Raw genomic sequence first — 15,238 nt, 5'->3', positions numbered from 1 at the left:
AAATGAAGAAGGAAGTGAAACACTCAGTAAGCCAATTAGAAATGACAGGAGAAAGCCTCACCAATAGGATGAACAAGATGGAAAACAGAGTATCAAGATTGGAAGATAAAGTGTATGAACTGGACCACTCAAGCAAAGATTATGAAAAATTTAAGAAATCACAAGAATGGAATATGCAGGAATTGTGTGACACATAAAAAGAACAAACTTACAAATCATAGGCATACATGAAGGAGAAGATCCCAAGATAATGGCATGGACCAGATCTTCAATAGAATCATGGAAGAAAATTTCCCAAAATTGAAGGACATGCCCATACAAATACAAGAAGCATGTAGAAAACCAAACAGACAGGACCAGAAAAGAAACTCTCCATGGCACATCATAGTAAAAATGCTAAACGCACAGAACAAAGAGAGAATACCGAAAGTTGCTAAAGAAAAACAGCAAGTCACATATAAAGGAAAACCCATCAGAATTACAGCTGGCTTTTCAGTGCAAACTATAAAAGCCAGAAGAGCCTAGACCAAAGTATTCCCAGTACTAAATGACCACAGATGCCAACCCAGATTACTTTACCCAGCCAAAAAGTCCATTATAGTCCAAGGGGAAAGAAAACTCTCCCATGACATAAATAGGCTGAAAGAATTCATGTCCATAAAACCATACCTTCAAAGAGTTCTTGAAGCAAAACAAAGCGCTGAAGAAAGGAAAGACTATGCCCAAGGGGTTATGGAAAGCAACTTAATGAAGATTCAACAATGGAAATGCACAGCTACACTAAGAATGTGAACAGAAATAAAAATGATAGGAATCAATAGACATCTTTCATTAATAACTTTAAATATCAATGGAATGAACATGCCAGTCAAAAGACACAGACTAGTCGAATGGATTAAGAAACAAAACCCATCTTTTTGTTGTCTGCAAGAAACTCATATCACTTTCAAGGACAGGCACCACCTTAAGGTGAAAGGATGAAAAAAAAATACCAAGTGAATGGTACTAAGAAAAAAGCAGGCATTGCCATTCTAATATCTGAAAAAATAGAGTTTAAACCAAAACTAAGTGAAGAGATAATGAGGGCCATTTTATTCTGATCAAAGGAACAATTGACCAAGAAAATATTACAATCATGAACATATATTCACCAAACTCTGGTGCACCCAACTTCATAAAAGCAGTACTGCAGGACTTTAAGACCCAGATTAATCCCAACTCATTAATAGTAGGGGACTTCAGTACCCCATTGTCACCATTAGATAGGTCAACAGGACAGAGAATTAACAGAGACACATCTGAATTAAACAATACTATATATCAAATGTGCCTAACAGACATCTACTGAATATTCCACCCAAGCACCAAAGAATATATTTTTTCTTCAGCACCTCATGGAACTTTCTCCAAAATAGACCATATACTAGGGCACAAAACAAACATCAACAAATAAAAAGATTGAAATAATTCCATGCATTCTATCAGACCACAATGCAATGAAGCTTAAAATCAACACCAGAAGAAACCCTAGTAACCACATGAACAGCACACTCCTGAATGATGAATGTTTAAAGGAAAAATTAAGAAAGAAATAAAAGCATTCCTGGAACTAAATGAAAAGGACAATACAGCACAACAAAACCTCTGGGACACATTGATAGTGGTCCTTAGACGGAAGTTTATAGCTCTAAGTTCTTACATTAAAAAAAAAATCAGAAAGAACACAAATAAATGACTTAACATTGCAAGTCAAGACACTTGAAAAGCAACAGTAAATGAAATCTAAACCCAGACGACAAGAAGAAATAGCAAAAATCAGAGCAGAAATAAATGAAATAGAAACAAACAAGAATCAATGAATCCAAGAGCTTGTTCTTTGAAAAGATAAACAAGATTACAGACCCCTAGCCCAGTTAATCAAAAGAAAGAGCACCTCGAAATCCACAAAATCAGAGATGAAAGGGGAAACATCACAACAGACACCAGTAAGATCCCGAACATTATAAGGGATACTTTAAAAACCTATATGCTACTAAATTTGAAAAACTAAAAGCAATGAATGGGTTTCTAAAAGCATGGGAACCACCAAAACTAAACCAAGAAGAGATCAACAGCTTAAACAGACCCATAGCACATAAGGAAATGGAAACAGTGATATAAAACCTCCCAGGTTAAAAAAAAAAAAAAAAAAAAAAAGCCCAGGACCAACTGATTGCTGCTAGATTAGGAAGAGCTGATCTTCCTAAAACAAGGAACTCTAGATAGGCTGATTACATTGAGCAGATGGACAAACACTGGAGAATGGCTGGGGGCGCTGCCAACATGGTGGACAGTAACAGGGCTCCAGTGGGGAAGGGGGGGAGACTATGGGAGGGTGCCATTTGAGATGTGGGTATATAGGTGAATAAGATTGTTTGGGATATTCTGTATGAAATACACACAAAAAAATCAAATAAAAAATGACCTGTATTTGAGGAAGAAGCATAAAAATTTGCTCCATGTTAATTAATAGAGTTGAAACACATTACCATTGAAATCTACATGATGATATCCATGCTCAGGTGGATCTCAGAAAGTAACTGACTGTGACTAGCAATAATCAGATACATAGAGGTTAGAGATGCATGTGCAAACTTCTAAGTGTTAGCATTAAAAATGATTTTTTCTATATGAAACAGTATATTTTAAAATGAAATGGAGATCTTTTTAAAAGGTTAAAATCTCATTGAGTTTTATGTGTTATGGAGTTTATACTGAGTTCAATGTTGTATAACAGTATTGGTTCAACTGTGAACCTAAAAATTTACAGCCAATTTTGAAAGAGATGCATCTTTGCTCTGGAAGTTGTTATTGAATATGTTAATGCTATAATGAAACGCTTCTTCTAATCATGTGGTTATTAAATAATTTAAAAAATTTAGTAAAAAAAAAGGAAAGGTCAGCCAGAATTGGTTTGTATTCATGTATTCTTTTGTGTATCTCTTGTGTTACTTTCATTTTGTAAAATGAGAGGCAACTTAAAAAATTTATCTTCTAAGAAGTTCACAACTAAAAAATTAGAAATTACATCTGTGTGCTCTACAACTTTTCTAACTCTTAAAAATATTTTGATTGATTTTTATTTTTTAAAATGTTTATTATTTTTATTTTATGTGTATGCGTGTATTGCCTGCATGTAGGTAAGTGCACCCCTGTCATGCAATGCCTGTGGAGGACAGAAGAGGCTGTCAGATCCCCTGGAACTGGAGTTACAGACCATTGTTGGCTGCCATGTGGGTGTTGGGATTTGAACCCCGGTCTTCTGCAAGAACATCCAGTGTTCTTAACCACTGAGCAATATCTCCAGCCCCAAATTGATTTTTATTTTATATGCATGGCATGAGTGTTTTTGCCTGCATGTATGTAAGTATACTGATGTCATGCAATGCCTGTAGAGGCCAGAATCTCATCTTCTGGGATTGGTGATATGTATGGTTATATGGGTGCTAGGGACTGAACCCTGTTTCTCTGGAAGAACAGCCAGTGCTCTTAACCACTGAGCCATCTCTCTAGATCCAAACATCTCAAACTCTTAATGAAAAATTAGAAAAAATTATTATTAGTGGGATTCAGCTTCAAGAATCCAGTTCTGATCATTTAACTGTCCAACTTCCATTGCATAGTAACTGTGTATGTTATTTCAAGTGGCAATGCTAGAACTAGAATTCATGTCTTTTGACTTCTGGGGTATATTTTCCTAATGGTATTGTTTGTCACTTTAAATGGAAGCAGAGGCTTTCTTAGTTTGGTTGTATTGAAATCTTCTGGCTTCCTGGCACCATGAGGAGCCTGTGAAATAGAGGGATCTGGAGTCTGTAGAGATGTTCAGCTCAGTGTTCAGTGTCACGTGGATGAGAAGCTTCAGGATCTGAGTCAATATGCCTGGAATAGTTACCCTCAAAAGTCCTTTAGTCATCCTGATAGAATATGGTTAATATCACCAGTTCCTTTTTTTCTATGATCAAGTCATGCCTCAAATCCAATAACTTGTTAGTTATAGTGGAACACTAATGTAGCTTGTTAATACATGTCAACATTTATTCTTACGGGAGTATCACAATGTCTGTTACTTATAGAATTGGGACAGATTACTTCCATGATCCTCGTCCTGCCTTAAACTGAGAATGACAGATAGGGCCAAGAAATGACCTGTTTTCATGTAATGATTTGAATTCTTCTCGCCTCATTTTCCTTTTTGTAAAATGAGAGATAAAGTTATTTTTTCTGCTTAGGAATTTCACAAGTAAGGACTTAAGGGAGAGTGTAACAGAGCTCTCCTTTTCACTGCCTCCAAGGACAGAGAGAAGCTAAGTTTGCTGGTTACTTTGCTGTGCATTTGTTCCTATGTGCCACTTCTTTTCACTTTTTAAAGAGAATTGTGATAAGCCTGTTAGGCACTTCAAGTATTGAGCATCTGATAATAATCAACAGACTAAATGAGTGATGGTAGCAATATGTACTTTTAGGTCTTACAAACTATTCATTATCCTCCTTTGTACTACCCTGTATTGGCAGTCTAATAAAGTTACAGAAGTGCCTCCTTTTGCAGGCAGCATGATGCTTATGGCTTTAGCCATATTTATTTTAGTAAATGAGACTAATAAGTCAAGAAAAATGTATGAGCTCCTTTTGGCTCTAGATTTAACATACCCTCATAAATATATATGTTTATAATTATTTTATGCTTTGATGTGAACTTAGGTTGACAAATAAGAAAGACTTTATAATGAATTAGGCACAGGCAGATGCAACTATGATTTATTTTGAGAATGACTAGATTATTATAGGAGCCTTGTGAGAGTAGAGATTATTCCTGTATTATTTGTCACAATATCCCTGGTGCCTAATTTTTGCCTAGCAAATGCCAAATACTCAAAAATACTTGGTGTATAAATTTTATTAGTGTGATACTTACCTATAATAAGATTACGTAGGCTTACTATATCATCAACATCTCATTAAACAGACAAATTGAAAATTCTTTTATGACTATCCTTATTGCTGTTTATGGTTGAGAAAACATTCTAGTAATGAAATACTTTGAATAAAAATAGTACAAATAAATGAATTATAAATAAATACAATATATATCTATAGTCTTAAAACATGATGTCTCTAGATGACGAAAAACCAAACCAAGAGGCACTGTGACAAGAATGTTAAAAATAGATTATTATTTGACATAAATCACAGAGGATAATCAGCACATAAATGATTCAATTTAGTAACTGTTACTTGACACATTGTACTGGTGTTTGTGTGATTATTATATTGTCTACACAGACTTTTTCCATAGTCTCTCTCTGGGTCATCACAAGCAGACCCACACAGTTAAAAAGCATGGGGATATTCCCAATTGAATGTGAGTGAATAGAAACACAGAGGGTCAAGTGAGTGGCTGAAGACTGCTTCTTGATACGAAGCTAGTATACACGTTATTTTTTCCCATATCTGATTTTTCACATCTGCATGTTTGACCCTTTACAGATTCACAGAAACAGAAACAGATATCAGGAAAGCAGAGACAGGAAGCTAAGAAAAAGAACAGTGAGTGTAGCACATGACCTCCTGGTTAAATGTAGACTTCAAGATATTGAAGTTTTAAATGTCTCTTTTCCAATAGATGCTGTGGTAAAACACTGTGAAACCCCATACTGAGCCCATTGCTAACTCTTAGGCCAAGAAGGCCTCTATTTTTGTGATGGTTTCTATTCTCCTCCTCTTGATTGTATTGAGAAGTGCCTGGAAGATCAGACAAGAACAATTCTGAGTATGTCTGTGAGGGTATTTCCAGAGAGACTTAACTAGAGGTAAGACCTATCCTTAATGTGGGCAGCACCATCCCCTAGGCTGGGGGCCCAGACGGAATATGGGCAGGAAAGGCAAAAGCCAGTGAGTGCAGGCATTCTCTCTGTTCTGTGACCATCATGAGGGGAGCTAGTCTGCTCCATGCTCTATCCACCATGATGGACTGGAACATCTGGAAGTGAGCCAAAATCAGTCCATGCTCCTTTAATGTGTTTTGCTTAGGTATTTTGTCCCAGGAATGAAAAGCTAACATAACTCTGTCCAAATTTCAGAGCTTGCTTATTATCAGTTTCATTCAGTTCTTGTGGCATTTTAAGATTGTCCAAGAAGAAAGCTAGTTTTTATTTTAGAATTAACTTAATTGATTCAGATGACATATAGTCAATCTACCCAGCTGCAAATAGCTATTTACAATAACTGCCTCTCTCCTTCTTGCTTCATCGAAGTGTCCAGTAGCATATTCTAAAATAATAAAAAAAGAATATAGTTCCTGCAATTCTATAAAAACCATATAATCCAATTAAAACCTGAATGTCAAGATAGCAGTGTTGAAATAGAAAGTAGAGAGGCATAGGTGGAAGATACCAGCAAAGGAAAAGCAGGTCATGCTTGTGGCCACTAGCAAGAGGTGGACAGCACTAACTCTCCACACAATCTTGTGAAATCAACTGAATTTGGATATGTGTAGCTCTTCTTTTGACATGTGGCTCTAGAATTAGTTTCCAGTATGAAAAAAAGATTGAATAGAATCAAATGATTGAAAAATGAAAAGCGCGGGGGGGGGGGCTGGAGAGATGGCTTAGCAGTTACGAACACTGTCTGCTCCTGCAGAAGACCTAGGTTGGTTCCTAGCACCCATGTGGCAGCTAACAGCCATCCATAACTCCAGTTCCAAGGGAATCCGGTGCCCTCTTCTGACTTCCGTGGGCACTGCACAACATGGGTGCACTTATATACATGCAGACAGTACACTCATACACATAAAATAAAGAAAATAAATTAAATATTTAAAAAAGAAAAATGAAAAGCTTTAGTTGTTTTAGCTTCCCTGCATTTTTAAAGGCCCCATGACTGTTTAACTTTGATACCATAGTTGTTCTGTACAACTGTACAGCTATAGAGGCATGACATTACCCATCTAGTGGCAATGTTACTGGAATGTGTGTCCATGTTCCTAATATAATGAGTATCTAATACGATTATTTGTAACATACGTATTTTGTGCCAGGTAAATTTTTGAGATAGTTATTATTACTATCTTTCTTTTATAAGCAAGGTTATTAGACTTAGCAGGAGTTAGGAAATTGTTAAAATATTTCTTAAATGATTTTTTTGACATGACACATTAAAAGTTCTATAACAAATATGAGATTGAACGATGATTATTATTTTATGGTACAGATGAGCTCTCCTGAGCAGTTGATAGGAAATGAAAGGTGATATGAAAGACTAATGGATTAGTTGGAATTATTTATCCTCTGTTCATTGGTTGATTATTTGACTTGAATTTTCATTTTTCATTACAGGGTAGCTATTTTAGAGTCAGACCAGCTAGACCATGAATATTAGCTTGCTACCAGTTGATTTGGTACTTTTGTAATCAGGTTATTTAAATACACTGTGATTCAGGTTCCTCAGCTGGTTTATGGACATAATAACTTCATCCTTCACAGATCTGTTACAAGTACAGTTCATCCTCATGATTTGTGGTTTTTATATTTGTGTCATTTTTTTTGTAATCCCCAAATTGATAGTTTATGCTTTCATGGTAATTTGTAGATGTGGGCAGAAGAACAAAATATTTGAGTCATCCAAACACCTGCTTGGAGACTCTAGCTTCTTAGCTCTTACTCTGTAAACAAATATCCTTATTGTGGTAGATGTTGTGCCATGTTCATAGAATTTTTGTTATTAATTTTCTTGTGAGTCTGCTACTTACAATGATTCTCCAAGTATAATGCTGAAGTGCCAGGTAATGACCCACATTGAAGAAGGCTGAGGGTGCCTTTTAGTGAAATACATGCAGTACGTAAGCTTTCTTTAGACTGATAGTGCCTTTGCATTTGCATTCACTGTAAATAAAAGGACAGTGTATGATAAATAAGATTCTTTAAACAAAAATAGACAAGGTGAGGTGTTGATGGGTTGAAGATATTGTGCCCAGAGACTATTAGAAACTTAACCTGGAATTTCCAATAGGGGCAATGGTTCAATATTTGCAAACACAGTGCTCATGCCAACCTTGTAGTTCCACTGTGGTTAGTAAGAACTTACCATGCTTGAAGTGTCAAGCACAGAACCTGCCATATAAGAAAGACTTAGGAAAAGACTTAGGAAATTCATTTTCAATTTCAAGTTTAAGATTTCCTTCTCATAAAACTGTGTGTGAAAGGGCTGAGTACATTCTTCCTGATTTTGACAGGGCAGCAAACACTCTGAAGTAGCATCACTGGGTTTAGAACATTCATAAACACACATTCCTTTAGCGTTTACAGTCCCTTATAATAATATATCATAAAATGTTCCATTAATTGTTAATTGAATTAAAAGGTCAGTTTTAGACCCCAAACTGAACTACCTTCCAAGATTATTTTATCAGAAAGTTAATATTTTCAGATTTGCAGGTAATGCAGTCTCTTTTGCAGCTGCTCCGTTCCTCTATTGTGATATAAAAGGAGCTATTAGAAAATATGTAAATGAATGTCTATGACTGTTTCAATAAAACTTTGTTTATAGAGACAAGTAGTGGACCAGATTTGGCCTACAGGCTAGTTTGCTGATCCATAATTGAGCGAAATATTGCTTTTTGTTTATGGTTATTTATCATATTAAGGGAATATTGTTAGTTCTGATTTCTATAGAAGACCCATAAATCATTGAAACTGAAAAAAATTGCTTTCCATAATTGTGTTTCTCTGCTGGTTGTCCTGGTTGTGATAATAATAGGCTATGGTGGGCATTTGTTATATGACAGGCATTCTGTTAACTACTCCATGCTGTATTTTGTTTTCTTAGCATAACCCTATGAGGCTGCTACAGTGATAGCTACTTCCTTTTTTAGAGATAGGAACTAAATCCTGGAGAGAAAATTGACTCATTTGATGGATAAAAACAAAACAAAACAACCCCCCAAAACCCAAGAAGTAATATAACAACCAAGATAGTCTTCCTCTCCCATCTGCAGAATACTTTTGACTTTGTAGCATACAGTATTATATGTATGACTTTTTCTGATATTCTGGTGTTTTACTGATTTGGGGGATATTGATTTGAATGTTAAAAGTTCATTGCACAGAGTTGCTAAGTTTTTCTAAAGAAAAGCATCATTAGTTCAGTGAATGAGTTTGGGTTTTAGCTCTAATTCTTTAATTAGTTTTTTCAGAGTCAGCTTGTTTTTATTTCTAAATCCCCTACTGTATATAGAAGAAGAATGTGCCTCACTGCAAGGCTTTGCTGCCTTACTGGACTGGGGGATTTCTTTTCATCAAATAATTTGGACATTTTATTTTGTTCTTGTTTCTTTAATGTCTAGATTAAGGGATTAGGTAACCCTTTCTAGGCTTGAGCAGTAATACCACCCTGTACAGGGACATGCGCTTTGGGAGCATTGATTTCCATTTATTGAATGAATTATAACTTAGCAGCCATTTACTGGCTTGGTCCAGTTCTCAGAGAAGGCAGAGAACTTGATATTAGAAATAGATGGTGGTAGTAGAAATGGCTAGGTAGGCATTATAAATATTGTAAAAGCGGGATCAAGGTTTCAGAGTAAGGATAATTTAACTATTACACTTCTCTCCTGTACCCTCTTTTTATTTTGTTCTTCACTGGATCAGCATTTTATTTGGACTTAGCATATGCTTTATACAACTAGGAATCCCCAAATAATGACCCGTGTTTCTTTAGAGCATAAAGTAACACATCCCTTCTTCAATCATCAGGCCATGTGTAAGTTAATGGCGGTGTTGTGGAAAATGGACTGTTGGGGCATGGAGGGAGGTAGGGATGACTGCTAGGTAGGAATGGATGGGGTCATCTGTCATCAGAAATGTCATTTTTACATAGGAACTGGAGTTTTCCAGGTGGAGAAGGTCATTTGGCAAACATCCCTGGCAAAGAACCACAATAGCAAAAGAGGTGTTGAAGTATTTTGAGAGCGGTATGTACTTTGTCTTAATCAGCAGGAGAAGTGAAGGATGAGTAGAGTAAAACAGTTTTGAGGCAGATTGTGAAATGCATGTGGTGATAATGGAGATTCTGGAAGGCTTTGCTTAGGGTGTGATACAACTGGAATTATGTAAAAACAATTCTGGTGACAAATGAAGGGAGACATTTAATGGAAGGGGCCACTGACTAATGGGTCATGTCTTCTGCCTTCCAGCTTTCTCCTGTGCCTCTGGAGAGTATCTAGAAATGAAGAACCAGGTATGCAGTAAGTGTGTTGAAGGCACCTACTCCTTGGGCAGTGGCATCAAATTTGATGAATGGGATGAGTTGCCGGCAGGATTTTCCAACATTGCAACGTTCATGGACACTGTGGTGGGCCCTTCTGACAGCAGGCCAGATGGCTGTAACAAGTAAGACCCGAAAAGGAACCTTTGGACTTTGAACACTTGACAAAGGTGTAGTCATTCTTTTCTAGAAGGAGCTGAGCATAGTTTTAGTATGGATGGAGATTGTAGATAAGCTCAGTGCAAAGGGTTATATTTTTCAGACAGCCATTATAAAGAGTGTAGCTAAATTTTTAATGAGGAAATAATTGGTCTTGAAATATAATGGATACTATATGTTGAATGCAATAGAGATTTTAAAGAAACCGTTCATTATTTCATATTTATAATCAAACTTTAGCCAGTGGTGTTTCTTCTAACCTTTCTCTAATTTTAAAGAGCATTTTCATATTTTTTCTTTTTCTTTGAAAGAAAAAAAGTGCTTGATTTTCATTTAGACCTTGATTATCTTCTATGAGAGAGTGGGTTGAATATCTAAGGTGTAGAAAAGTCCTTTGCATTAGTTCTCTGGGGATTACTAGCTTTGCCTGTGGCAACATTGGATAAATGTTCATCTTTGAGCTGTACTCCTCCTGTCCCCCATGGTGCCTGTATAGGTATTTCCTTCAATGTGGCCATGTTTAGGAGAATTAAAACTTTGGTAGTAAAATAGGCAGCCTCTGGCTACCTTCTGGCAAGAGCGCTTTCTCTGGAACCCCAAAAATCCTTATCATGGTGGAAGGAATGCTGAGAAATTATGTATCTGTGCTCACAGATGTGTTTCCTGGCTTCCTTTCCTCCCTTTCTTCTTCTTCCCTCTTTCATTCCTTCATGCTTTTCCAGCTCTCTCTCTTTCTGCTGAGTGATAATGATTTATTTTCCTCTTTAGAAAACAAGATTGTTGTTTAAGTGTATGTGTGTGTGTGTCTTAGTCTGTGAATTTCTATTTTTAGAGCACCAGAGATTGAAGAATTTTAAAATTTTATGTGTATGAGAATATCATGTGCATGTGTATAAGTGCACCTGTGTTATACAATGCCCAAGGAGATCAGGAGAGGGCGTCAGATCCCCTGGAACTGAAGTTATAGACCATTGTTAGCTACCATGTGGGTGCTGGGAATTGAATCCGGATCCTCTGCAAGGGCAGCCAGTGCTCTTAATTGCTGAGTTATCTCTCCAGCCCTGGATTGAAGAATTTTTAAGTGATTTGTTTAGTTCAGTTCTGCAGGCCCATGTACATGGTGTTGGCCTGTGTTGAGAGCTTCATATAACTTCAAACCATGGCAGAGAATGGGGGTACAGATGGGCCTTTGTGAAAGAGAAACACTGAGTGAGGAAAACATTATTTTCTTCCCCAGGTCTTAGCTCCCTTGGCTCTTTACTGCTTAAAGGCTATATTATTTATTTTTCTTGTCACTGTGACAAAATCCTTAGAAGTAGCTGAAGAGAGGAAAGATTTATTCTGTCTGTGGTTTCATAGGATAGCTTTCAGTCTCTCATGGTGGGGAGAATGTGATAGAGAAAAGGTGTTCAATTTATAGCAGCCAGCAACCAGAGAAGAATAGTTCAGTAGCATGAAGGGGCCAGGGCAAGATACAACCCTCAAGAACATGCCCTAAGTGACCTCCAACCATGCCTCACCTTGGCCACCTCCACCACCTTCCAACAATTGGTTCACATTTTGAATCTATCCATGGATTCTTTAGGTTAGAGCCCTTTTGATTGAATTGTCTCTAGTAAAGCCCACACAGACACACCCAAAGTTGTGCTTTACCAATCTCCTAGGCTTTTCTCAATCCAATCAAGTTGACAATCAAATTTAAACATTACGGAGTTCCCACCAATTTTCAATACTCTTAAATTGGCAATACATTTCAACATAGATGCACAAAAGCATGTTACAGTAAGGCACTAATTGCATGTGATGAGATGCCAGGTCTTTGTTCAGTGAACTGGTAAACTGAAATATTGATATTTATTCTTTTTCTACCTGAAATACCTTATTTATTAAAGGAAATTCATTGTAAGCAGAACTTTTTCCAATGTACTGTCTTTGAATGTAATAATTCTCTGAACACAAATTTCAGGTGGATATTGCTTTCCTCCTTTGTTCCCCTCCTTTCCCACCGACCTGAGATTACATTCTCTACTTCTTTTTAATTGATTGGGACTATTGGTGACTTATTGAGTCCAAATAGTTCTTTGTGCTTTATGAACATGAGATCCTGTATGTGTGTATTCATGTAATACTGTATATTATGCACACATTACATATATGTATGTGTTTTGTGATAGCGCCTTTAAATCTGTGGATTTTGATGTTTTATTTTCTTAATGATGTTTGATAACTAGAAGTTTAAAATTTGAAACAATGTAATCTATCATAATTTTTTTCTTTTATGCTTAGTGTTTTCTTGTGTTTGCATACCTTGGCTAACCTAGGTTGTGAAGGTGGCAGTTTACCATGTGGGTTCTCACTGTAGTATAGACAAGGTTTCATCTTTTCACAGAATGTTACATTTAGAGCGGTGTTGCCACATTTACATCCTTTTCTTGGTGAATCTGTCAAATATTTTGAAACTTGCTGTATATCTTGAAGTATAACAATGTTATGTTTTAAATCATCAGTTGTTTTAAAGGCAGTCTTAATATGCTTTAGGATCTCAAAAGCTAACTCAGTTATTGAGAAGCCCTTTATTTTTCTGGCATATAATTTCTTTAACAACTTAAGAGGTGAAAAATGCACCTTTATATTTTAATTTAAATATTAACCATCCCATAGATCTCCCAATTGTATGTGCATGTCTTTAAGTCAAACTCAGATGTTATTTGAAAGAGCAGTTCTATCTGAAGCTACTAAAATACTGTTTGCTGATCACTGTTTTAGTAAAAGGTAGCATGTAACCTTATAAAAATTTAGGATGTCATGCCATAAAAAGTGATTGAAAAAAGGAGCTGGACTTTGAGTTTCAGAAAAGCTCTTGGTGTTTTTTTCCGGTGCTTTGCCAATGGAACTACTGATTCTGGGTTGTGGCTAGAAGAGTTTTCTGAGCTCTAAAATAATAGTCCTGGTTCTGTTTTCACAGCTCTTCTTGGATCCCTCGTGGAAACTACATAGAATCAAACCGTGATGACTGCACAGTGTCTTTGATCTATGCAGTGCACCTTAAGAAATCAGGCTATGTCTTCTTTGAGTACCAGTATGTGGACAACAACATCTTCTTTGAGTTCTTTGTAAGGCTTTCCATATTCCAGAATTTTTTTTAAGGAACATTCATATAAATGTTGCTAAACCTGCTATTCCATTCCATTTATGCCTCCTAATTTTGTGGGGGGGGGGCACTGGGGATGGGGTTTCACTGTACCTTTAAAAATATTTTATTTATTATTATTTTTATGTGTATGAGTATATTGTCTGTGTGTATATAAGCACACCCATGTTGTACAGTGCCCACAGAGCTCAGAAGAGGGCATTGGATCCCCTAGAACTGGTGTTACAGATGGTTGTGAGCTGCCATGTGGATGCTGGGAACCTAACTCAGGTCCTGCACAAGAACAGCCAGTGCTCTTAACTGCTGAGCCATCTCTCCAGCTACTCATTGAAACTTTTGTTATTAAAAGAAAGCAGCTTTAAAATTTTCTATTATATTTTGTGTTCTAGTTAACATTGTTTTTTTTTACCTTTAAGATCTCTTTTGTAGAGCAACATTGACTTGTTTTATTTCTGGTTATGTTTCTTAGTGACCATTTGGCTTAGACTGTGTGTGACAAATATGTTTTCCAAGATTCATGATTTATTATAACTTCATTTTTTGGTCTTTTTTTTGAGACAGGGTCTCCCTGTAGCCCCAGATGTCCTGGTTGCCTCCTGAGTGCTGGGATTAAAGGTGTGCACCACCATGCCTGGCTATAACTTCATTTTTTTAATAACTCTCAAGGCTAGTTTTTTGTGAGTGTGTGTGTGTGTGTGTGTGTGTGTGTGTGCATGTGTGACTGCGTGCATGTATGTGTGTGTGTGTTCAGATCTGTTTGCACATGTGTGTGCATGTGTGACGGCCATAGGTTAATGTTGGATATCTTTCTCTGTCACTCTTCATCTTAGTTTTTTTTTTTTTTTTTTTTTTTTTTTTGAGAAAGGGTCTCTCACTCAGCCTGAAGCTCCCTGGTTCAGCTATATTGTTTTTCTACCTTTCTCTGACCCTCTAGAGCTGGGGTTATAGTTGTGTGCCCCACAACCATATTTTATGTAGGTGCTGAGGATCTGAACTCAGGTCTGCATGCTTGTGCTTTTCCCACTACGTCATCTTATAGACCTTACTTTGTTAAAAATATATTTCAGTTTTGTTTTTTTAACTTTTTAAAAAATTTATTGAGAATTTCATACATGCATATAAGGTATTTTGAACAAATCCATGCCCACTCCCTCCTCTCCAATTCTTCCTTTATCTCCCCATCACTTTTTCATGATCAATTTTGTGTACTCTATTTATTTGTTTATTATTTTTTTATGGAGCTTTTTGTTACTCTAACATTCCCCCCTCTGAAGAGGTAACCTTAAAATCTTTTAGGGATTAGATAAGAGCTCCCAAATACTTTTGACATTTTTGGCCTTTGGAACAGAATGTGTTGCTGAGAGGCCCAAGGACATTTTGATTTTTAGCCAAGAAACTGGCTAATTTCTTCAGGGTCTTTTTACCCTAACTGCCTAGCTAATTCCTACATCCCATTCTTATCACACCATCCCCTGAAGAGGTTACCCAAATTGCCAATAGGGAATTGGGAGGCAGATCACTCTGGCTTTTCCATGCTGAACAGGGATGCAGGGTGAGACAATTGGAGTACCCCTTCAGTGGGTCTATCTAAAAGACTCTCAAATTGCATAACTCTTAACTGCAGGGAGA

At 36.6% G+C, this 15,238-nt stretch overlaps 1 protein-coding gene across 2 annotated transcripts in view; it reads left to right on the top strand.

Annotated features, from left to right (window-relative positions):
• Window positions 1-15,238, top strand: part of Kiaa1324l (KIAA1324 like) — a 189,148-nt gene that overhangs the window by 98,107 nt on the left and 75,803 nt on the right. For both annotated transcript variants that reach the window (XR_003847682.1, XM_008822474.1), the window contains exons 3-4: window positions 10,229-10,424; window positions 13,424-13,571. Coding sequence is in view for 1 of the 2 variants with exons in the window: in XM_008822474.1 (XP_008820696.1) it covers window positions 10,229-10,424; window positions 13,424-13,571 (344 nt within the window). In the remaining variant the exon portion in view is untranslated. The remainder of the gene's footprint in view (window positions 1-10,228; window positions 10,425-13,423; window positions 13,572-15,238) is intronic.

Source organism: Nannospalax galili, unplaced genomic scaffold (genome assembly GCF_000622305.1).
Source record: "Nannospalax galili isolate Female #2095 unplaced genomic scaffold, S.galili_v1.0 scaffold85, whole genome shotgun sequence".
Taxonomy (NCBI): domain Eukaryota; kingdom Metazoa; phylum Chordata; class Mammalia; order Rodentia; family Spalacidae; genus Nannospalax; species Nannospalax galili.
Note: the sequence above shows the minus strand (reverse complement) of the source record. Positions and strands in the feature narration are given on the sequence as shown.